This window comes from Bacillus rossius, chromosome 1 (assembly GCF_032445375.1).
Source record: "Bacillus rossius redtenbacheri isolate Brsri chromosome 1, Brsri_v3, whole genome shotgun sequence".
NCBI classification, from domain to species: Eukaryota; Metazoa; Arthropoda; class Insecta; order Phasmatodea; family Bacillidae; genus Bacillus; species Bacillus rossius.
Window position 1 is genome coordinate 58,887,538 of NC_086330.1, and position 24,534 is coordinate 58,912,071.

General features: G+C 37.2%; 1 protein-coding gene across 4 annotated transcripts in view; it reads left to right on the forward strand.

Moving 5' to 3' along the window:
• Positions 1–23,076, forward strand: part of LOC134536544 (transmembrane channel-like protein 7) — a 69,920-nt gene extending 46,844 nt beyond the window's left edge. For all 4 annotated transcript variants that reach the window (XM_063376300.1, XM_063376282.1, XM_063376279.1 and 1 more), the window contains 2 exons: positions 1,592–1,692; positions 7,614–23,076. In XM_063376300.1, coding sequence (XP_063232370.1) covers positions 1,592–1,692; positions 7,614–9,536 — 2,024 coding nt within the window. In that variant the 3' untranslated portion in view covers positions 9,537–23,076. The remainder of the gene's footprint in view (positions 1–1,591; positions 1,693–7,613) is intronic.
• Positions 23,077–24,534: the final 1,458 nt, after the last annotated feature.

Consider the following 24,534-nt stretch of genomic DNA (forward strand, 5'->3'; position numbering starts at 1 on the left):
TGCAAAGAAGTTTAGTTAATAAAGATATACCTTAAAATTTACTAACCGATATGCCATAGAGGAAAAACACATACATTACTATGGAAATATCAATGATAACACAATAATAATTAGTTCCTCCATCTTGTCTATAAGGTTTCTGAGTCATCCTACCTTTACAATGCGCTAACCATGAAAGGGTGTGGGCTATCCAATGTAGTTTACTCAGCATGAGACAGAGCACACATGTTGCATGCAATCAGAGAGCTATCAATATTGATATTTGGCTATGTGCGCTCACACTATACGGGCATCAATGTAACCGAACATGAATGGGGTCGACTAGCACTGGCTACTTTTTATACGTTTTCCTGTTAATTAAGTAAGCTGTAATATTGTAACGAAGAATGGTTTTCAACCTTAAAATACATAATTTTATATGGAAAAAAGTAGTTGATGGGCAATGTCTTACATGAAAAAAATAATGTAGAACTTATGGAGAAAATGGTGGGATCGAAACATTTGACCGTACTGAAAGGGAAATCATATTGTTAGGGTAAATCTTAAACAAGTTTTTAATTCCTTTATTTTCCCATTATAACTACCACACTGCCTGATAGCAACTTCAAAACCGATTGCTGTTGCATGATGCTTTGTCCTGTCATATTTACTACCGGTACATACACAAAGCGCTCTGAATCTTAACAGCAGAACCAAAAAGTCATGCGATTTTAATGTGAGGATTCTTTTTCTGTCCAATTTTTGATACTCTAAAGTAACAGTGTGATGATTATGCAATAAAAAAAGTTAGTATCTTTATAAAACTTCAAATTTTATTTTTAGTTGAATATAGCCTATAGCTGTAGGTTAGGTTAAATTTGTGTATTTCTAGGTGAGTTGGTGATGTGGTAGTGGTGTGTCTTGTGTTTTACAATTCACAATAGCTTATGTTGGTTATGAATAACAAATTTCATAATCAAAACTGTTTACATACATGATAGTAAATAAATCTTCTAAATTATTTTTAATGTATTTCTGCACTAAAAATTTGCAAATAAATTGTTTGCACAGTCTATTACCATACATATTAGAAAATGAAGTTAAGGGGTCCATCTAGTCGGGATGTTTCTGTGTTAGTGATGCGGGATCATATGTGGGACTCTCACAGTGCTTCTAGCTATTGCCTAATAAGTGTAAGCTCTGAACTGGCGCAAAGTCTTCTCGTTGTGCATAGGACAACTATGAAACATTATATGGCGAATAAATTAAGATAAAGGTGTAATGCAAGGTTGCAAGTCCCCGAAGTGCTTTCAAGAGTCTGTACAAGTTGTTTTATTCCTAAATATTATTCTGAAAACACACCTTTTGGCCATTTTAACTCTTCTTAAAAATACAATTTATAAAATTTATCCGGAATCAAAACTACTTTTTGGCCCTCAGCGAATTCTTAAATGCTTTTCGTAAACAGAACCCATTTGTATATTGTGAGTAGTTTTCAAATCACATTTTTCCGGAAGTTCGGCACACCACATGTGTGCCCGGGTAGGTGATGCCCTTAACTTAATGTTGTTTCCATTGTAAATGTGAAGTTTTCATTGTTAATATGTTACAGAGAATTTGTCCAATGAGGAGCGTACGTGGGAGGAAATCATGCAAATTAAGGCGATGCCGGTGAGCATGACACAGAAGAAAGAGCTAAAGGCAAAGCTACAGGTATGTTGTGCATTTTTATCATTTGATTTTACCTCAGCACTCCTTTGATTACTTATGTTTAGAAACAAGATTCTATAGTTTTATTTTTAGTCCAATTTTGTTTTTAAAACTGTGGATTTCGGAGTTACTGTTTCTATTTTTATAAAAGCTGTTTTGTAATACTTCACCAAAATAGAGTAAAATTTGTATGTTACATTTATACGGTAAATAATTTTTAATAAATTTGTTTCAAATACATACATTCAGAACAATAAAAATAAATTGACAGTCATTTACGGTTAAAGATGATTCAATAAGAAATGAATAGTGAAAAAAATATAATTAGTTTTTCTGATCTGTGCAATCTGTTACTTTTTTGTTATAAAAATAAGAGTATTCTTTGAATTTCAAACATTAAAAGATTCTTTTTTTTATAATTTGAATTATGTTTTGGTTAAATGTTACTTATTTCCATGATATAACTTGCATTTTGGTGCTGCATGGTGTATTACTCGCATTTCGGTGTTATGTGATGTTTTCACTTGCTCTTCGGTGTTATTTCCGTTTTATGGCAATCCACCATATAATCTTTTCCCTGCTTATGTCGCATGTTAAAAACCAAAAAAACTTTAAAACCATTTCAAGACAGTATAACTACTGTAAACAATATGCATATCCTCACACAATATAAAGTTTGATCTGCCAAGGCCCTTAAATTAGAAGTTAGAAGAAATTAGAAGTCAGCCCTGAGCCAGTGCACTAACTGTGGGATAAATGTTAGTTAAACATGTCTCAATACATTGTATACTTGATATGATTTAAAGTACATTGCATTTATAGCTATGCAAAGTTTATATACAGTTTAATTCAGTAGCTTTTACAAAACAAATCCAAAACCTACACTTTTCTCATACATGTAAGACAACAAGATGAGGCCAGCTTTTATAAAATGAAAATATGTAGATAAATTTGCACCTTCATTTAAGATGTGAAGCCATTTGGTCTTGGACACAGAAGTAGCACAAACTTGCTCCATGCCATCAAAAAAATATATATATATTGTGGTTGTATTTTATGGTAAAATTGAGTGTAGAGGGAAGTTACAAAATAAGACTTCTTTTGTTTTTCTCACAGCACTCTTAAGCAGGGTTCGAGGATATATATCAATGGATATATATCAAGATATATATCCGATTTATATCCGATATATATCGAACTGGGTTCGATGATATATATCAATTGATATATATCAGATATATATCAAATGTTTTTTTATAATATATTGCAATACAAAAATGGTTCAATAAATTAATATTATTAAGAAATTTTTAGCGTTTGTTACTGTATTTCTACTTCCCAAATGTAGATGGTGTGGGAGTAGAGTTAAAGCATACTCCCTAATGGTAAGTTCTAATCCATAAATGGCAACACTTCTGCCGGCATTAATGGCATCAGTCCGTCAGTCGTGTCAGAAAAATTTCGTTACGAAGTAGTAAGTTATTTTTTGTGTATATTGATTATTATATTATTATATTATTTTTTACAAAGAAAGTAATGACAAAGTGCAGGAACGATTTTATTTCATTATTGAGTTTTTAAGAAGCATTAAATAACTTTTGTATTTATAGAATATAACTGTTTATTAAATGATGAATTTTTAGGTTATGCCTTTAAACAGAAAACATTATCAAAGAGCCAGGCTATGTGGTGTTGAAAAAACCGGCCCTTTTATTTGAAGATTCGAGACTGATAGATTTTATGTAAAAATTTCGGACTGATAAATTAATTTTGAATTTCCTGGTTATATATAGGTAGTTATTTGTTTCGTATTAGAGAATAGGTGTCGCTATGCTAAAAATTGTATACAAATTTGGTCTTAAAAAGTAGAGTAGATTTGTGAAACTCAAATCAAAGGTCATTTTTCGTCAAACATTATTTTTCTGGAGGTAATCTATACCTACTAATCTATACTAATATTATAAAGCTGAAGAGTTTGTTTGAACGCGCTAATTTCAGGAACTACTGGACCGATTTCAAAAATTCTTTTACCGTTTGATATGTACTTGATCCCTGAGTGCTATAGGCTATATATGTACTATGGGCGAAGCCAGGACGGACCGCTAGTTTAATATAAAATATTATTAACCTAACATAACTATACAACTTTTTTCATTATTTGTCGAATGTTCTTTAGTTAATGTATTTTTTTTAAATTTCCTTGGTTTTAACTGCAATGATTGTTTGTCCTTTAAAGGAATAACACCAACCATGCCAAAACCTCTTCATCCAGTCTGGGGGGCTGACTTTCAGCTAATAGCAAAGCCCAATAACACGGGCAAGTGGGCGAAATGTAAACATTGCGCCAAAGAATTGCAGGGCATTCCGGAGCATATAGTGAAACATCGAGATATCTGTATACGAGCAGGCAGCTCTAACTCCACCACACACCCTATTCTAGAAAGTACATCCAGAACACATCCTGCTGATACAATTTGTATTGTTGGAGTTGAATCAAAAAAAAGAAACAAACTTCAATTGAGGATAAAATAACATGTACTTCTACAGCTTTATCAAAAGAACTTGACACTTAAATTGCAGCATTTTTTTATGCAACAAATACGCCATTTAGTCATGCAGATCACTCACTATTTAAAGAAATGATCACAGCTCTAAGACCAGGATACAAGCCACCGTCTGCATTCCAGTTAGCTGGACCACTACTAAATAAAACACACGCGTCTATTGTAGAGAAATATCAAGAATGTTTACGTGGCAAAACCGTTTCCATGTCCTTAGATGGCTGGTTGATATACACAACGAACCGATTGTTTGTTGTAGCATTACAACAGGTGAAGGAGATTCCGTTCTCGTCCATACTGTCGATACGTCTGGCATTTCGCATTCTGCCGAATATTTGACAACTGTTGCTAAGCATTCAATCAAAAAGACTGAAGAAGATTTCAGAGTTAAGGTAAGCAGTTTTGTTACGGACAATACTGGAAATGTAACTAAGATGCGACGTGAGTTGGAAATGCAAGACGACATTGACATTATCCAATATGGATGTAGAGCACATTTGTTAAATCTACTTGCTGAAGATGTAGAAGTGAAAGGAGTCACTAAACACGTCATAAAAGTCGTGAAATATTTCAGAAATAAGCATTTACCAGCAGCGTGGTATAAAGAAGCAAAAGGCAAAAAATTGGTCATGCCTTTTGTCGTATGCTGGAACTCAATTCGGGATACAGTACGATCATTTGTCGAAAATCGCGGAATTCTAGTCCAGATTTGCCAAAATCATCGTGATGCAATTGATAGTGACATTTACCGAATTGTCAATGATATTCAAATTGCTAACAATTCATTGGATGTGCTGGCAAGACTGGATCCAATCGCAAAAGCTTTAGATCGCTCCCAACGAGATGGCACGACAATTTCAGTAGCTGTCGAAATTTGGAACAATTTAGAGAAAGATTTATCAAGTCAACTAGCTCAAGTGAAATCTGTTTTCAACAAAAGGCGCGATATGGCGTTAGGTGCCCCACATTACTTGGCAAATATTCTTGATCAACGATTTGCAGGCAAAAACTTGACCCCTGAACAACGGAACACAGCATTTGCTGAATTGTAAATAAGCTTTATGTCAATGGTTACATTGATAATGACCCAATCATTAATTTTTCTGCAATATCTTTTTGGGCCTCAGTTTCAAACAACCCCACCCCTGGATTGGTGGAAACTTCTAAACTTGAACACTACAGATGTTCAATGGGAGCAATGGGAACACAAAAAATTCCTAAATATGTGTGAACAGCTCTTGACTGCTTCTGCTTCAACAGCTGGTCTTGAAAGGATTTTTTTCAAGTTTTGGTCGGGTGCAACCGAAGCTGAGAAACCGTTTGGGAATTGACAAAGCTAATAAATTGCTGTTCTTGTTTAAACACCTCAAAAAGTCTTCAGCAAAAAAAAGGAACTTAGATTGGATATCGGATCCTACTTATGATGATATTACTCAACCTGCTGATGTAGTTGATGATATGATTCAAAATGTCGTTGATGTCCTATCCAGTCCAGATTCAGAATCACAAGATGACCTACCTTTATCTTCCTTGCAGTCAAACTAAGCACAATTATGAATACAGCATTTTTTGATTATTTTATTAATTATTTGATAATTAACAGTTTATTACGAATGACTGATGACTGATTTGATAACTTAGACTTATTTGATTATATTCTAAAGCTATTATTTGTAATGTTTATTGTTTTGTTACCTAAGTGTAGGTATGGCCATTGACTGATTAGAATTTATAAAAGAAGGTTAATGTTTTTGAGTTGATTTTATGATATACTAGCTGCAGTACGCAGCGTTGCCCGGGCTGAACGCAGGGTGAAGGGTAACTGTTTAGAGATCAGATGTAGTTAGTAATTGTCTTCTTAATTTGAATGTCAAGTGTGCAAAATAATTTATATCACTTTCAGATCCTGATAGACGTTGTTCTGCCAGTTTATAGTTATTTACCTGGTCTGTATGTAATATAGACTCTATAAAGCAGTATAGAAAAAAAAACTGAAAAATAAGGGATTACTAACATTGAAATTATTCCATTATCTAGCTAATGCTCGGCATGCGTTACAATGCCTCATTCAGTTTTGTTTTGTAATATGTTTGAAGTAGTTACACATATACAAATAATATATCCATGTCTCTAAATATATATTTATCTCTATCTACATCTATAGTCATATATATCTATGTGTCTCTCTATCTGTATTTCTCTCTTTATATCTACCTCTATGTATTCTACATGAGGGTACTGATTGCTTCGTTGTTAATATCACACGGGTGCTTTTTACTTGTATGGGAAAATTAAAAATGATAAGGCATCTAGTGCGTGGCAACTTCTAGCGCCTGCGGCATTGTCAACACACACTTTGTACGTGTACTGCATGTTGTATCTAACCCCCTCCAACGCATTTGATTCTAAATTGGACTTTTAGTAAGGATCCCTAATGTTATTGATAATATAATATAGCCTATAGCCTTCCTCGATAAATGTACTATCCAACACTGAAAGAATTTTTTAAATCGGAGCAGTGGTTCCTGAGATTAGCGCGTTGAAACAAACAAACAAACTCTTCAGCTTTATAATATTACTTAGTATAGATAAGATTTTATGTTTTTTAGTTGATTTTGCCTGATCTAAAAGAAGATTTTATGTTTTGGTTTCATTTGTCTGAATTTAAGTACCTAAATAAATAAAACATTAAAAACAATTTTATTTTATAATTTTAGTATGTTTATGTAACACACATGCAAATATTATTCATAAATAATACAATAAAATAATATGGCTTTCATACAAAATTGATATAGTATATAAAACTTGATACATATCTGATATATATCATAAATATCCGATATTTTGATATTTAAATAAATATAGGATATTTTCGAACCCTGCTCTTGAGGAAAGGTCAGTGCCTCGAACTTGTTGACTAGCAGTTTCATAGGGGGTACAGAACTAATTTAAAAATGAATTGTCTAGCTCAGGGCTTTTTTTTTTACTCTTGTCGCTATGCTTGACAACCTCCATGTATTTGTGTTCTGTATCTGTCATCCTATGGTGTAAATATATATATATTAATATATATATTAATGTGGCAGATTATTGAAGCTTGGTAGTTAATATTTATCTCCCTCTCCCCTTCAATATGTTAAAATGCTGGTCAAAATGTTTCAGTGGCCTTAAGTCATATGAGTTTCTGAGCCTGGAAGCACTATTTTAGTGTGTGTGAGTTTGTGTATGTATGTATGTATATATATATATATATATTTTTTTTTTTTGAGAAACTGTTCCAATATGACCTTAACTGGCTTTGGTAAGCATAAAATACATTGCTACCAACTATTCACCATTTTCCCTGTGTTTTATTTTCAGTCTGCTACAAAGTTGCGGCTTCAAGGTTATGAGCAGTTCAAATACCATCAGCGCAAGAGATTACAGCATTTGAAAAATTGCTGGAAGGAGACTTATGCCAAGTTGGAGCTGTGGCACTATAGCCTTAAAAAAATTGAAGGGAATTTCGGAACTGGTGTAGTCTCATATTTTCTCTTCATTAAATGGTTGATGTTTTTGAATCTGGCCATATTCTTGTTGGTATTCTTGTTCGTTATCCTGCCGGAAATTCTGCTTGGGGAACAATTCATTTATTCGTGTAATGTCAGCGATTTTAATTTCTCGCTAGTGGAGTGTTGTTCAGAAAGTTACTGGAATACATCAACATCTGATGGTATCGTCTTGGATCTCATACAAGGGAAGGGGATTATAGAAAAGACAGTTTTGTTTTATGGACTTTATTCCAGCAAAATTTACACAACATCAGAAGATTCTGGTTTGTATTACAATCTGCCATTGGCATACATAGCCATTACTGTACTATCGTTCTTGCTGAGTTTGGTTGCAATTGTAAAATCTGCTGCCAAAGGCTTCAAGGAACGTCTGATAGAGGGTGAGGGTCAGTTTTACAAGTACTGCAATTTGGTGTTTGCCGGATGGGACTTTTGCATCCACAACGAGAAGTCAGCTGCAATTAAACACAAGGCCTTGTTCAATGAGATTAAAGGAAACTTAGAGGCAGAAAGACTGGAAGAAGAACGCCAGAATCGCTCCAGGGAAGAGAAAACCAAACTGATAGTTATACGGTGCATCATCAACCTTGTGGTGTTGATGGTTCTTGCTGGTGCAGCATTTTTGATCTACATCTCTTTTGATTTTTCTAACAATGAATTGGAAGCCATCACACAAAAAAATAAGGAAAGCACACATCTGTACAGCCTTCTCATGGAATTCCTCCCGTCTGTTGCCATAGTCGGCCTAAATCTTTTTGTTCCCATATTGTTTGGATACTTGGTGACATTCGAACGATACAGTCCTCAGTTTGTTGTAAGACTTACCTTGTTCAGGACAGTATTCCTCAGGTTATCATCGCTGATCATGCTGCTAGTGACCCTGTACAACGTTGTAATGTGCAGGCTTGGTGACTGCAACAAGGCCCATGATTATTGTGGTGACCCACAGTGCTGGGAGACATATGTTGGCCAGCAGTTCTATAAGCTTGTTTTGTTGGACTTTGTCACCAATGTCGTCATCACCTTCATGTTCAACTTTCCACGGATGCTAATCGCCAAACACTCCAAGAGCAGAGTGGCGAAGTTCATCGGGGAGCAAGAGTTTGAGCTACCCAGACACGTGCTGGATGTAGTCTACACGCAAACGCTCTGCTGGCTTGGAAGTTTCTACGCTCCCAGCCTCCCTTTGTTCGCCGGCTTGCAGTACTTCTTCATCTTTTACATCAAGAAGTTTGCGTGTCTGGTGAACAGCACCCCGTCGTCAACTGTCTACCGGGCGTCGCGATCCAACTCGTTCTTCATGCTCGTCCTGCTGCTGTCGTTCGTCGTGGCGGTGGTGCCGGTGACCTACTCGGTGGCCGAGCTGCTGCCGTCGAGCGGCTGCGGCCCGTTCAGGGGCCAGGACACGGTGTGGCAGCTGGTCGTCAGCACGTTCGAGAAGCTCCCGTCCTGGATCCAGAGCATCTTGTTCTTCTTCTCAACGGCCGGGTTCGCCGTCCCAGCGTTCATCATTCTGGTGCTCTGCCTGTACTACTACTACGCTGTGTCTGCCGCCAACAAGCACATGGTTCTGGTCCTGAAGAACCAGCTGGTCCTCGAAGGTCACGACAAGCAGTTTCTCCTGAACAGACTCAGCGCCTTCATAAAGCAGCAGCAGCAGCAGCACGACCATCACAAGGTGATGCGACAGATGGAGATGACCAATCCTGCGGATGCCTCGGGTGCCAGTTAAAAATCATTGTAACATTCCTCCTTGTGATTCTTCAGCCAACAACATCTGAGAGAAAGTGAAGTGTGTGTGCTTCAATCATTTCTATATACTTTTTTTGTATACCTGAAAACATTTTGATACTCTCCACTGAAATACCTTTTTTATATGAATTAATGGAATTTAGATAAGTGTAAAAAAGTTTTTTATTGTAGCAGTTTTGTAGTGGACAGTGCAAACGAGCTTTTGGTCTACTTCTGTAGCTATCGGAGAAGTTGACTGTGACCACTTTGCCATAAAATAAAATTGCAAGGTCAAAGAAACTGATAAAGCATTGGAGAAATGCATGAATAATTGGCTGTGAAATTATGTGCTTATTGCTTGAAAAGGAAATAATCAGGTAGAACTTTCAATCTTTGTTTTCTTCTGTCAATATATTACGAGTGAGAGAATCTTGCATTTAAAATAGGTATTTCAGGAACACAACTAAGCATGTAGTATGGTTGTGTAGTGTGCTAGTTTGAATGGTGAAAATATGTATTTTAGTCCTTATTGCATTACCAAAGATGTTTAGTAGTGATTTTCTACTTTAGACTGTTTGATTTTTAGTTCCTATATACATAAAAACTATCATACTTTTGGTTAAACTGCATAGCTATGTTTATCTGATTTATTTATTATTTAATTTATGTATTAGAAATATATTGAACATTAAGTATAACTGGAAGAGAAAAAACGTTGCTTAATTCTTTACACACTTAAATTTTAGCAAACAAAAACTAAATTTACTGATAAAAATGAAACAAAGAAACCTGAAAAAGTGAGGATACCGTTTTTTTATTTTTAAAGAATATTTTTCGATATTAAGGGTTTTGAAATGGCTGGAAAAAATGCTTTTTTCACTTTGAAGCTAGTGGTTTAAAAATATGTTTTGATATTTTCTGCATAGACGCTAAGAACAATTTATGAAGAATATTAGGGGCTGGAAAAATTCTGCATTTTCGCAGTTACATAAACATTTTGCGGAGGCTTAGGATTTCCAAATGGCAATTTAGTCCTGTCATCTTTGTAGCCATATTACAATAATCATTTTTCTATGTTTTCAAAGAAGCATAGATATTGTTAATGCTGTACAGGATTATTTTTTTTTCAAAAAGGGATATATTTGGAGAAAAAAAAAGATTTCTGTATTCAAAAACTTATGTAAACAAGGCATTTGGACAGTTATATTTATTATGTCAAATGCCTATCAACAGTTAAGGCTAGTTTACTTTAGAAATAGGCACAACACAAATACAGATACACATGCATCAATTGTTCATTTCATCCTTTTCTTAGGAGCCCCATACTTGTACAGTTCTGCTGCAGGTTGCACTGATGGGCAGAACGGAGCCAGGTTTATGTGTTCAGGCTCCCCATCGCACACACTCAGTTTCGATGGGCAAGTTTTGACTGTCAGTCTGCTTTGAAATAGGTTTGAAGGTAGTTGGTGTGCAGTTTGTGAATTGCTTGCACATTCAGCGATATGTTGCACCTGTGTTAAAGGAGTAGGGATGGAAAAATCACATAGTACTGAGGAAAGATTTGTTGAACCGAAAAAGAAAAAACTACGCCCATGTTAATTAGTTACAGTGCTCTTCCATAAAAGTCTCGTAAAACATCTTTCAGCCATGTCACCACAGCACATTACTTCTAAAACATATGTATTTCATTAAGCAGGTCAAGACTGAAATGGTGACGTGATCTGCCATTTTCTCACACACGTCGGTTTCTCCTTGCAGGAAACGACTGTTAGACAGATCGGAGGATGGAACTGTTCGTGAGCAGGAATCGGCCGAAACTTAAAACAGCCAGTTGATTACTTTTTCCATATTTCACTAGTCAAAACACTTTTGTGTGATGCCAAGATTGCACACTGTGCTCTTTTGAAACAGTAGGCTAAAAGTGTACCTGCATAAACCTAGTGGCTATATCTATTGAATTCTGTGATTTATTCCATTCTCCCCACCTTCTGTTTTTGAGTTCTAGGACAGTTGTACTATCCTGAGCGGCTGGGAAGATGTATACAGTCCATCCTTGCTTAAAGGTAGCGTCGGGGTGTGATAATTAAGTGCAATAACACAATATGACATTTCATGCCGGTAGTGAGGTCGTTTTATTGAACAGTTCTTTATACAATATCACTTAGATACACTGTACGTATTGCTGCGGACTTATACACATTCAGACGTGAGTTCACACAGTGTACGAACGTTGCACACTGCCTATGGTCCACACGGTTCCCGGATCGAACACCTTTAATGAGCTGTCTTACCACGATGTTCCAAGAGGTGTTTATCAGCCATGGGATGTCTTACCACGATTCCCCTAGTGGCTGCTGCCTGCCACTGCCGGGAGAACTCTGACAAACTAGTCGATGAGCTCTCTGATATAGGCTGCACATGAGTGCCCCATGTCCCTTACTTGAGGGCTGTGTGACCAAGCGTGCGTGTGCAACGCTTCCCAGGGTTCGCGTGCAACGACTCCCACCAAGTTCCACTGATACTTCCCCTGCCTCGTGAGGGGAGTTGACCCTTGTTCTTTGTGGTGTTACGTTCCGTCTTTACAAGCTCTTATGTAGATACAGCATGATATTACAAGATACATTATTTTATTACACCTCCCCCCCCCCCCCCCTATAAAAAGAAACAAATTAGTAACAATTATTTTCTTTCAGTTTTACAGGTAGAGACCTCCCGCACTGTTCATCACGTTATTTGAATTTCATAGATAGGTCTTCTAACATGGTTAGTTCATGGGCTGGCTCACTGTGTGCACTAGTAGTTGACATTCTTCTGTCTTTAGGTTGTGCTATATTACTAGCACTATATGTGTTTACAATTAAAGGTTTGAAACACCATGCCTTACAACAGTCGCTATTATTACTACCTTTGATCATACGTCCTTTGATATGTTTACAAAATCCACATTTACAACACACAAATATAATTATTATAATAAGGAATACAATAAAAGTTACATATGAACTCCAGGTTACATTTCACAATCTGGTGTTCTGTTTAATTTTCCATTCTTCATTTTTCAAATGTTCTTCCACCTCATTAACTTTATGACTAGCTATCTTTAGGTCATCTAGCTGGTGTGTTATGGTTTTAAAGGGTGTGTTTATTTTAATCTCATCTAATGACATAGCTTTTATAGATTCACAACAATCCATATCTAAGGGTAAAGTTATAATTATGTCTTCAGATGTTACGTTATGGCTTAGTCGAGCTTGTGATAACAATCACTACATTAGTACCATATCCTTTACATGTCTCAAAAAACTTCAACTTTCCGGTCCCTTTTAGTACGGCATCGTACGGTTCGGTGTTTTCACATGCAATGGTTATTTTCTCTTCTTTGGGGGATACATAGAGCCACACATTATCTTTCAGTTGTATCCGCACTGTATTTGTTATTTTTACGACGTGTGTTGTGCAATCCTCAGGAATTGCACTTATTGGGGGAACATTAATTTAATCTCGCACTCTTTAGGGGTATACAGATTGATTAAGGGAAAATGTTGTTTACAAATTCTAAACTTGGATGTGAGTTCCTTACATTTGTATAACTCGTTTTCATTTAGTTTGACATATTGTTTAGCATTTTCTAACATTTTATAATCTTTACTTGGGTTTATGAATATATACAAGTCCTTAGAACTTTTGCTCTGTATTGATAAGGGCACAGCTTTATAAATCTTAAATACAAAATGTTCAACTAATGGAAGTTTAATGATGTAACATAGTATATCATTTCTACTAAATACTTCCAAATTAACCACCTTGAGTATAACACTATCGAGGTTTACTCCTTCCGGGGCTGGTAACTCGAGCCCTTGAGCGTGATCTGTCTGAAATGATTTAAAATACTTAGCAATTTGTTGTGGGGTGATAATGTGGGGGTTTAGGATGCCGTTTCCCGTATTAACTACCGCATCTATCAAGACCTCATACTGAAACCTGAGAGAGACTAGTTCCAAGGTTAATGCATTTATGTGTTCGTTTGTCTTGATTTTTAATCCCTGTCTATTGATGGCCGATGACACCCATCTTGTGTTAGTTTCTGCCACTAGCTTTTCTAACCCTTGTTGGAAGGATTTTTGATTGCTGTACATATTTCTCACAGTTTGATTTACAGAGTGTATGGTAGACTTGACAATCAACATCTGTTCCTTGCCTAGTTTTAGGAAGTCTAACTGTTCTTTCTCTAGTTTAGAGATCTTTTGGCTATAAAACTCAGCATCCTCCTCATCTAATGTTCCAAAATGTACGCGACTTAACTGACCAATGATGTTAAATGGTAATATACTTCTTTTGCGTCGAGCCTTACCTTCCGTTATCTCTGCAATAATTGTCCTTGCTTTAGTGAGGGATTCAATTGTCGTCCTAATCCTATTCATACTAAGGTTACACAATGTCTTACTGTTATGTGTATATTCCTCCCTTTTACACAGATTGTTTACCATAAGTACATATCTTTTTAAATTCTCAAAATTTACATCTATCTGGTGTATGTTTACAAATGTCACTAACATCCACTCGATGTTATATAATTGTCCCTTTCCTTGATAATCATAATACAGTCCAGGAGAGTCGAGGATGGGTGACACTTGAATGTCTAAGTGTCCTGTGGGCCCAGTTGCACTGGTGCTCGCAATAACGAGAATTAACACTCTAGAACATAAAAAATAAGGTTTCAATCGGTTAGTGTGAACTTTAAAGGCTTTCCTCCCTCTTACCAGGATAGTCACATTAACCCCATTTACATCGACTACTGTATAAGGTCCTAAATACTGGTTACACAGTTTCTTTGATCTGCCACGTCTCAGTGTCTCGTCATACAATAGCACTTTATCTCCCTTTTCAAAAATATGCTCGTGTACCCTTCTGTCGTATTAGATCTTATTGTTTTCTTTGGATGCCAACAAATGTTGTCTAGCATTTTTGTAGGTTTCCTGTAGTTTATACTTTAAGTCTTTCAGATAGTCATCATAACAGTACTGGATACCCTCGGGATCTTTCTGTAGGATTCCCGGAATGTTAGGCAACCTCCCAAACATTAATTCGTGTGGAGTAAACCCTGTTGCCTCGTGAGGTGTGGTGTTGTGCACAAAGGTTGCATTGTTTACCCAAATGTCCCAGTCACTTAGGTTGCAAGCTATGTAGTGGCGTAGAAATACCGCCATTGACCTATGCCATCTTTCTATGGCCCCATTGCTTTGTGGATGGTATGTGCTAGTCTTAATTTTTTTTATTTTTAGGAGTTTGCCGACCTGTTGGAACATTTCACTACAGAAGTTGCTACCCTGGTCCGTTAGCAATATCTGGGGTGTACCAAAATTGAATATTATCTCATTTACGAATGCTGCGGCGACCGTCTCTGTTAGTTGGTTCGCCATTGGTACTGCCACCGTGTACTTTGACAATGCGTCTTGGAACGTCAATATATATTTGTTTCCCTTTTCTGTTTCTGTCAAGGGGCCAACAACATCCATGCTACATTTTTCCCACACAGTTGAGGGTGTATCCGTGATCTCTAAGGGTGCCCGAGTGTGTGGTCTTGCGATTTTGTTACGTTGGCATGAATCACACTTGCGAATGTATGATTCTATATCCTTTTTCATCCCTTGCCATGTGACGTATTGTTTTATCTTGTTTTGTGTACGGTTCATTCCTTGGTGTCCGCCCACTGCAGTGTCGTGTTGTTCTTTAATTGTTTGTCCTGTTATTGCAGGCGGGACTTCTACTGAATCACTACATTCGTGTTTTTCGGCTTCAATGTGGTATGCTCTACTAAGTGCATCCGCATGGGTTTTTGTCTTTCCTGCTCTGTAGATTATGTCAAAAGTGTACTCTGTGAGTTTTAGCCTCCATCTCATAAGGCGTATACTTGGATCGGTTACATTGAATACATACTGAAGGGGTTTGTGGTCGGTGACCACTTTAAATTGCCTTCCGAGTAAGTATGGCCTGAAGTATTTGATGGCCCAAACTATGGCCAACATTTCACGTTCGGTTGTGGAGTAGTTAACCTCCGCCTTGTTGAGGGTCTTACTGGCAAATGCCACTGGTTTGTTCTTACCAATCTCACCTTGTGAGAGGATGGCTCCTACAGCCACCTGACTTGCGTCAGTGCAGTTAGAATGAATGGTTTGCTAAAGTCGGGATATTGGAGGATAGGTTCCGAAGTGAGTAATTCTTTAAGTTGTTTGAACGCTCGTTCTTGTTCGCTCCCCCAGTCAAAGGGTGTCTTTTTTTACCAACATGTACAGCGGCTTTGCCACTTTACTGAAGTCTGCAATGAATCGTCTGTAGTAAGAGGCTAGTCCACAAAACATTTTAATTCTTTAGCTGAGGAGGGTCTTAGATAGTCCCTAACCTTTTCCACTTTTGCGGGGTCGGGTCGGATGCCTGTATCGCTGATAATGCGTCCTTAATATGCTACTTCTGTTCTCAAGAACTCACATTTAGTGGGTTGTAGTTTGAGGTTGTGTTCTCGTAAGCGATCGAAGACGTCCCTTAGTTGTGTGTTGTAAATCTCCACCGACTGGCCGTAGATGACGTCATCTAAATAGACTAGACATTTAATACCTATCAGTCCAGCTAATACTGTGTTCATTAATCGTGCGAATGTGGCTGGGGCTCCCTTTAATCCGAACATCATTCTCTTCATTTCATAGTGACCGTTAGGTGTGCTGAAGGCTGTTTTGGGACAGTCTTCTTCGGCTATCTTTACCTGTAAATATCTGCTATACAAGTCTAATGTGGAGAAGTATTTCTTGGACTATCTAATATCTCCGCGATGGAAGGAAGGGGGTGTGAATCCCCTACCGATAAGGAGTTCAGCTTGAGAAAATCTAAGCAAACACGCCACAATGGGTTACCCCTTGAGTCTGCCTTTTTGGGAACAATTAATATGGGAGCATTCCATGTGCTTCTGCTATGGACGATTATATTATCTTCGAGCATCTGTTTCACCTGTCGGTTTACCTCTTCCTTGTGTATTTCTGGGATACGACAAGGCCTGACCGCCACAGGTAGGTACACAATTTTCTACTGTGGGGATCCTATGTTCTTTGACATTGGTAAATATTAGTTTGTCCCCTGGTAGGTGGAAGATATCATTATATTCCCTACATAATTTCAGTAACCCTTCCTTTTCTGTAGTATGGAGATGTTCTAACCTTAATATGTTAGTGAGAGCTTGATTTTTGTCGGTGCTTCCCTTCGTCACCTCAAGTATCTTTTGCTCTCGGGATAAATTTTCTATAGTAAGAGGTGGCACCTTGACCTGGGTGTCATATTCAGTAGTATTTATGGTTGCACAAATAAATTTACCCATCTTACTTTCCGTTAGACATTCCCCAATAAAGATTCCATTTGCTAGTGCATGTCTGGAAATAAAACTGACACCATCATTCGTCGTGTTTATCTGTACAATTTTTTCACATCTCGCAGGCAAAGAGAGGTTAGTTGCTTCCCTCTGTATATCGAACTGAACAAACTCCCCCATTATCCATGCCCCCATCCTTACCGTAATCGATAAGTGTTCTTGTGGCGGACAAAAAGTCTTTTCCTACGATGCATTCATGGGGACACTGTCTCAACAAGTGACACTCCTGTCTTATGTTCTTTTGTCGTACTTTAATGTTCATGACCATTGTTCCTTCTGTGGTTATTAGGCCGGTGGCTAGCCCACTCAGTTTCGTTGCCCTGTCCTTGTTTTTCTGACTTATTATTTCGATACCCACGAGGCTCTCTCGTACTAGGGTTATGTCTGATCCGGTGTCTAACAAACATTCTATTCTCTTACCAATTTCTTCTATGAATAAGAAAACGATACCCGTCTTTGTTTTTGGTGGCCCTATCGCAGTCTTATCTTGAAAGGTTTTGCAGCTGGTGAGTCGGCATTGTCGGGAGGCACTGTATTGCTGCTCTACCTGCCCCCGGTGTCGTTTCCCGATCCGTTAATTATGTTTTTGTGGGAACGAGTGTAACTTTTGCCTTGATAGGCAGTGTTGGCATCTTTGTTGGGATATCGGGGATGGTTCAGTGTGTGTTCCTGGTCTCGATTCCCACCTTGCCCAAAGGGGCGTTGGAACCTACCACTGCCGTTGGCTTTGGATCTGTTCCAACAATATCTGGCATAGTGTCCCGGGAGTCCACACGTAAAACATGTGCGGTTGTTTCCCTGACCATGCTCCTCATGTGTTTTCATGCCAAACCTCTTATTGCCCAGACTGTCGGGATCTTTGGTTTCCCCTAGGTTAACTTGCCCTTCACTGGTCTGCATATTTCTAGGTCCTCCCTGTAAGAAACAGTCTTTATACCAGTGTCCCTTTTTCCCACAATTAGTGCACGAAGGTCTGTTTTCCCTGGTCCTATCTTCTCCCATAATTTTAGATGTTTGTCTACTCCTGTTTGAAAGTATGTTGGATTCTTCTTCTAAAGCAGCTTCTACCGTGAGCCCTTGTGTGTCCAGCTGTGTCCCCTTACTGCTGATGATGGTTTGGATACGTTCATTAGTTAGCCCTTGTATAAAACATCCTCGTGCCAAGTGCTGGACTAAACCCAAGGCACCGGCTGCGTGTGCGGCGGTACACACTCTCAATGTGGATTCCTTCATGTCTGTGACCATTGTGTCAACCCTAATTCCCCAGTGGGCGACCCCTTCATTGACCCCTTGCCTCGCACTAAACAGTTGACATGCATAGTCTATGGTCCGCTTAACTGCGTAATTCTCTCCCAAAATCTCCTTAACGTCATCCCATGTTCCTGTATGTTCGCGTGTCAGTATTTTAGATTAAGCATCCTCCACAATTTTTGATTTAACAAACTTCAATAATATGTCATGTTTAGCAGGGTGGACCAACTCAATCGCGGTGTCTACGTTATCTATAAATTCTCGCAACCTACTCTTATTTTCATCAAAAGGTTACGTTATTAATTTAAGTGCTGATGTGACGGGGATGTACTGGTCTCCAGCCTCACTTGATTCCTTACTATCCGTCGTGGCGTGCTTTTGTATCGGGAGACCGAGCTTAGGTACAACACCCTATGATTGACCTTATACAAACTGTAGTTCACGAAATTACCTCATAGGTTAATGCACTAGCATGAGCACTCCCTTAGTGAGCCTACTGCTCTACTAACCTTATCATCTTGGTTTTTAGTTGGGTGATGCGGCGGTAGTTCCGTGTGTTGCTGTGTTGTCGTGTTGCCCGGATGCGTTGCTTCTGCTGGTTTCTTCAGGTACCGCTGTCTTCTCTTGCGCTGGCCCCGTTTGTAGATGCTGGCAGCACTGGCTGGTCAAGATCAGGCTGACCTAGGCGGACCTCTTCTATCTCTGTCGTATCTCGCGTGGTCTCCACATAGTCCTCTGTTCCATTCTCTACACGCCCTGACACTGGCGTTGGATTCCGGGCGATGGCTTCTGATGCGGTTGCTGGTTTCTGATGCTGCACGATGTACTCACGCTTGTAACCAGTTATCTTGTCATATTTACCATACCCCACATCTGACACCAAATATGTACTATCCCAAGCGGCTGGGAAGATGCATACAGTCCATCCTTGCTTAAAGGTAGTTTGGGGGTGTGATAATTAAGTGCAATAACACAATATGACAATTCATGCCGGTATTGAGGTCGTTTTATTGAACGGTTCTTCATACAATATCACTTAGATACACTGTACGTATTGCTGCGACCTTATACACATTCAGACGAGAGTTCACACAGTGTACGAACGTCGCACACTGCCTGGGATGCATTACAGCGATTCCCCTATGGTCCACACGGTTCCCAGATCGAACACCTTTAATGAGATGTCTTACCACGATGCTCCAAGAGGTGTTTATTAGCCATGGGATGTCTTACCACAATTCCCCTAGTGACTGCTGCCTGGCACTGCCGGGAGAACTCTGACAAACTAGTCGATGAGCTCTCTGATATAGGCTGCACATGAGTGCCCCATGTCCCTTACTTGAGGGCTGTGTGACCAAGCGTGCGTGTGCAACGCTTCCCAGGGTTCGTGTGCAACGCTTCCCAGGGTTCGCGTGCAACGACTCCCACCAAGTTCCACTGATACTTCCCCTGCCTCGTGAGGGGAGTTGACCCTTGTCCTCTGCGGTGTTACGTTCCGTCTTTACAAGCTCTTATGGAGATACAGCATGATATTACAAGATTCATTCTGATATTACACAGTCATGAAATAACTGACCAGTTATCGTGAAGTTTTGTTTTATTAAACAAAGTAGTTTTCATGCCACATATGTATAGTTGTTAAAGATATTACATATTAAGTTTCAAACTGATTAAATGAAGATGCCATTTCCAAAATTGTGTGCTAATTTTCAGAAAAATGATGCAAATTTTTACAGCCCCTGTTTTTTTTAGCAAGTAAATAACATGGCCTTACTATAAAGTAAATAAAATTTTGTTTTGTATATTGTATCATAAAATATTCTACAATGATACTACCTAGGAATGATTTGATACTAAATAACTTAAGACAATAGCAAACATTAATTTAGGTACTAATTGTTTTTACGAATTGACCCAAGGTTGGAGTCACCTGTTTTTTGTGCTGAGCTCTTTATGAAAGGTGATCAACGATGTAGGCCTAGCAAAGATACTTAATTATCAATACAGGAGATAATTTTTTTAGGTGCTAATGTCAAAGTAATGTTACATTTTGAGATATTTGCTTTAAACATTTATTTTGCTGGTTCCTACATACACTGCAAGTTTCTTTTATAGCTGTATGAGAGTGGTTAAATTATTGTATGCTTGAACAAAGGAACATTCATTTGTTGCCAACATTGACATTTTGTCTTCTGTAACTATCATCCAAGCTTAGTAGATAAATATTCCCCTGGGAAAAAAATGGAAACTATACTTTTTTTTGTATGCCTACGACACAAGTATGAACATATTTAATTTTTTTTAAATTACTTGCAGATATTGCACAGATGTTCTTTTATTGAATGAGAGCTGTATTAAATCCTGGATTACAGTACACTAAAGAAGGCATGTTGTACAATATGTAGAACTTAGTAAATATCTAGTAATGTGTAGTGGAAATTCTTAATACTTGGGAGCCTACTAACATATATAACATAATTATACATCCAATATGACACAATGTACTGTATTCATCCAAATAGAATAAAGGGATGCGAAAGGGAACCACGCAGTTAGTATTACGTAATAATTTTATAAAAGACAACACCAATACCAATCATTTCCATTCGGTAAATATAATTTAGTGACAGAATGTGAGACAAATAAAAGTAATGTACGCACTAATTTGTGAAACACAACTTAGGAAAAACCAAAATTGCAAGATATGATGGGTGTGCCGATAGTAAATCGGGAACCTTGCTAGTTTTCTTCTTGTCAGTCTAGTGCTGAAATCTGCTCGTATTGCTCAGTGTACTTTCTCACGTACATTATATTGTTCATTATTTGTTTGCTATAATGTGTCCGCTAATTTTTGTGTTAAACAGTTACATTAGCACTTCTGAGACAGGTTTAGTATTGTAACACCTTCAACTGCTAAGTTTTAATGATTTTGTTAGTTGGTCTCTTCATTTATTTTGCAAACAGTAAAAATCAGTACGTGGCATTGTGGCCTCTTGAAATTGCGTAACCGTACGTCTTGCGTATCACTATTAGGATCATACCTGCCTGTCAAATATAATGCAGTGGTGGAACTAGCTTAGTATAATGGGGAAGGCGGTATGGAATACACCGTAATTAAATGGGGAGTGAAATTTTGAAAAATAATAGACCCTTAAATGGCTATTTTTAAAATATTTCTGGCATCTGAAAAAGTCATTGAAAACTAGGATTTTATTAAGGCTAAAGTTTAAAGAAATTACGCACAGTAGTGGCACTAAAAAATTAGAAATAGTAAAGTTGAACTAAGTTCAGGTGTAGACTGGAGTAGATTATTTTGGTTATTTCTCTAGTTTTTTTAAATAAGAATTACCACTGACAAAGCTATCACATTTGTTTCAAAACAGTACACTTTGTCTAGTATGATGTATTTGTCAAACCATGATCAAGCTTTCTCTTAATTTTATGTCAGTAATTGCTTTGCTCTTGGTTACTATTTAATATCAAACAACCTTCACTGTTATAACATTACTGTTTTATTTTCTTTGTAAACAGTAAACATAACCCCTCTTTAAGCTCAGTTGTTAGGCCGTTGGGGTGTAGTTTTTTTTGTTTTACCTCAAAACATTTTCAACTATGAAATATTATTTTAGGAAACAAATTTTTAATTTTTATCGCAGGCAACTTGTAAACATAAATTTCATGCAATGTAGTAGTAAAAATTATCAAAATTTATGCAATTCTCACAGTTAAGGGTCCAAGGTGTCTAAAATATTGTCCTTTATGAAATTAAAGATACATAGAAATAATTCTTTTGTAAGTCAAAGGGCTTACTGTATTAGTATTCCAATATTTGCAATTTAGTAAATGCTATCCAGGAACAGAAAATGTTAAGATTTATTGTGGAGCATTGAAACATTATCTCAAGACATAATCAGCTTCAACCATTTCAGCAAACTAGCCTAACATTTTCATGTATTGAAGCTAAAATCATTTTTAGATTTGCATTGAGTAACTACAGATTATATAAAAATAAACCTATCACAATATTTGCAGTTTCTCCATCTCCAAAGAATAAATACATTTCATTACTAATTTACATCATTCTAAAATCTTGAAAAACAAGATATTTAACTCTCTAATTACTGGTTGAAAGGCAGATAGTTTCAGTTTTTAACCAAAGGCATAGTGAATGCAATGGACACAGTGATAAACCAAAGTTATGCAGGCTGGTGACATAGTAAATGCTCATAAGACATCTATTAAACAGGTATATATATATATGGTATAATATATTATAGCAATAGTATTACAAAACAATGGTTGTGTATATCATATGTAGCTTTTTATTTTATTGAAGTCTGTGTTGCAAAACTAGTGCAAGGTTGGTAGTGTGGAATTTTCTGTATCACACAGTATTACAATTTTTGTACATGTAGCCTTTATTGTCTATAATTAGTTAATTGGAAGCTGTTCTTCTGCAGTTTGTATATTTTAATGTATGTACAACTTGGATAGTTGAATAATTTCACAGTAATGCACTTGTCCCAATAAGGTGTGCAAAAGAGGGGAGGAAAAAAAGAGGTATAAGTAGCATTCTAAAAATATATTTTATTACTCCAAACTTTATGTACAGTATTTTAGTTTCATATTTTACATTTTGACATTTCTAAACATTATTAGCCACTGTGCAAGAAACTTATGATTGTAATAAGTATTATATCCAAGATCTGTTAAATGGTATTATACAATCACATTTTATTATACTTAATAGGTTGTACCTAATCAGTAATGTGCCAAACTCTGAATGTTCATTGTATGTGTTTTTGTTTAGCAGAGACCATTTTCTTACAGTGTACTAATGAAAATAGCATAAAATAAAAAATTCTGTTAACAAAAACATTAGTAAGTTTTTTCTTTAATTTTATTTAATTAATAAAATTTACATAAATTACCAATTTCAGAATAATGAGTTAATATTGAGGCAAATAAATTAACATCCTACTCCTCCACCTCATATTAAGTCATCTAATTACTTACACTTTATGGTGTACATTGTGACTAGGATCCCTCTATATATTAAAAAAAAAAAAAAACCATGCATGACTTATGGCATAAAATGATCAACAAATGAGCTTGAAAATAAATTTGTTTTAAAAAGTTCTTATAAGGCAAATTGATATTCTGTAGTGTCAAGCCCTTTTCTTTATAATATATATATATATATATATATAAAATAAAGAAAAGGGCTTGACACTACAGAATATCTGTTAGAATATGTAGTACAGTAGACTCCTGATTTTCCGGGTGTCGGTTAACCATACCATATTTCACTTTCATAAACCACAAAACCAAAATTGATTTTTGACTTATTTCTGTGCACTCACAGTGGCAACAGTACTCGTGTAGCATTAAATACAATAAACCTCAATAGCTATTCACTTCCTTCATTGCATAATTATTTCCGACGAAGCCCAAGAGTTCAGCAAACGTTTACATTCAGCTATCCTACATGTCAACAGCATCTCTGGAGAGAAAAGCCAGAAGCTTCATGACTAGTTTACCTTGCGCCACTAGGATGCGCTAGTGGCAAATCATGGCAGACATGCATTTAGTAAACAGTCTGGAATTACGATAATAGGTTAAATAATTTTCTAATAAAAAAAAACATTGTGTGTATACATTTTAAATTCTTATTAGAACTGAAATAAATCTCATATAAATAATATTATTTTCTAACTTAGATATGTTGGTAGTACCTAGATTGGAAGAAATAAATGTTATGACCAAGCCTATTATGTAAACAATGCAGCACAATTCTAAATTTTAATTATTGAAAAATAATTTTACCAGTCATATTTTCTGATAACACTTAAATTTTTTCCGCCTCCTGTACACTCCCATTTAATCTTTGTCAGGCCAGTCTCCCCATTCTGTTCCCAGCACTAGGTCTGATTTTTGCCGACCCAGTGCGAGTCGGACTGTGCACTCGTTTTATCCCTGCTTTGGTGCACGTCCCTCACCTGTAATTCTCCTCAGAGCCGCGATCAAGACGCTTATGTCGGCATTCTCCCAGGGCACTGTTTTCTCGGAGCTATTCTGAGAGCTAGCCTTACGCGAGAGATTTTAGGCACACCCGCGGATCGTCTTAAGCACCTCCCCGACACATCTCAGGCCTCTGCCGAGTGTGTTTCCCACTGCCGCTAGCATATTTTCCATCCCCCCCCCCTCTACTGCTTTTCCAGGGAACCATGCCCAGTTCAATGGCCGGTCATCAACCCCGGGCTGAATCCAAGGACTCCCATCAGTTTGCGAATATACTGCCTCTGCCCTCTCCTGGTGGATTTGCGAATTATTT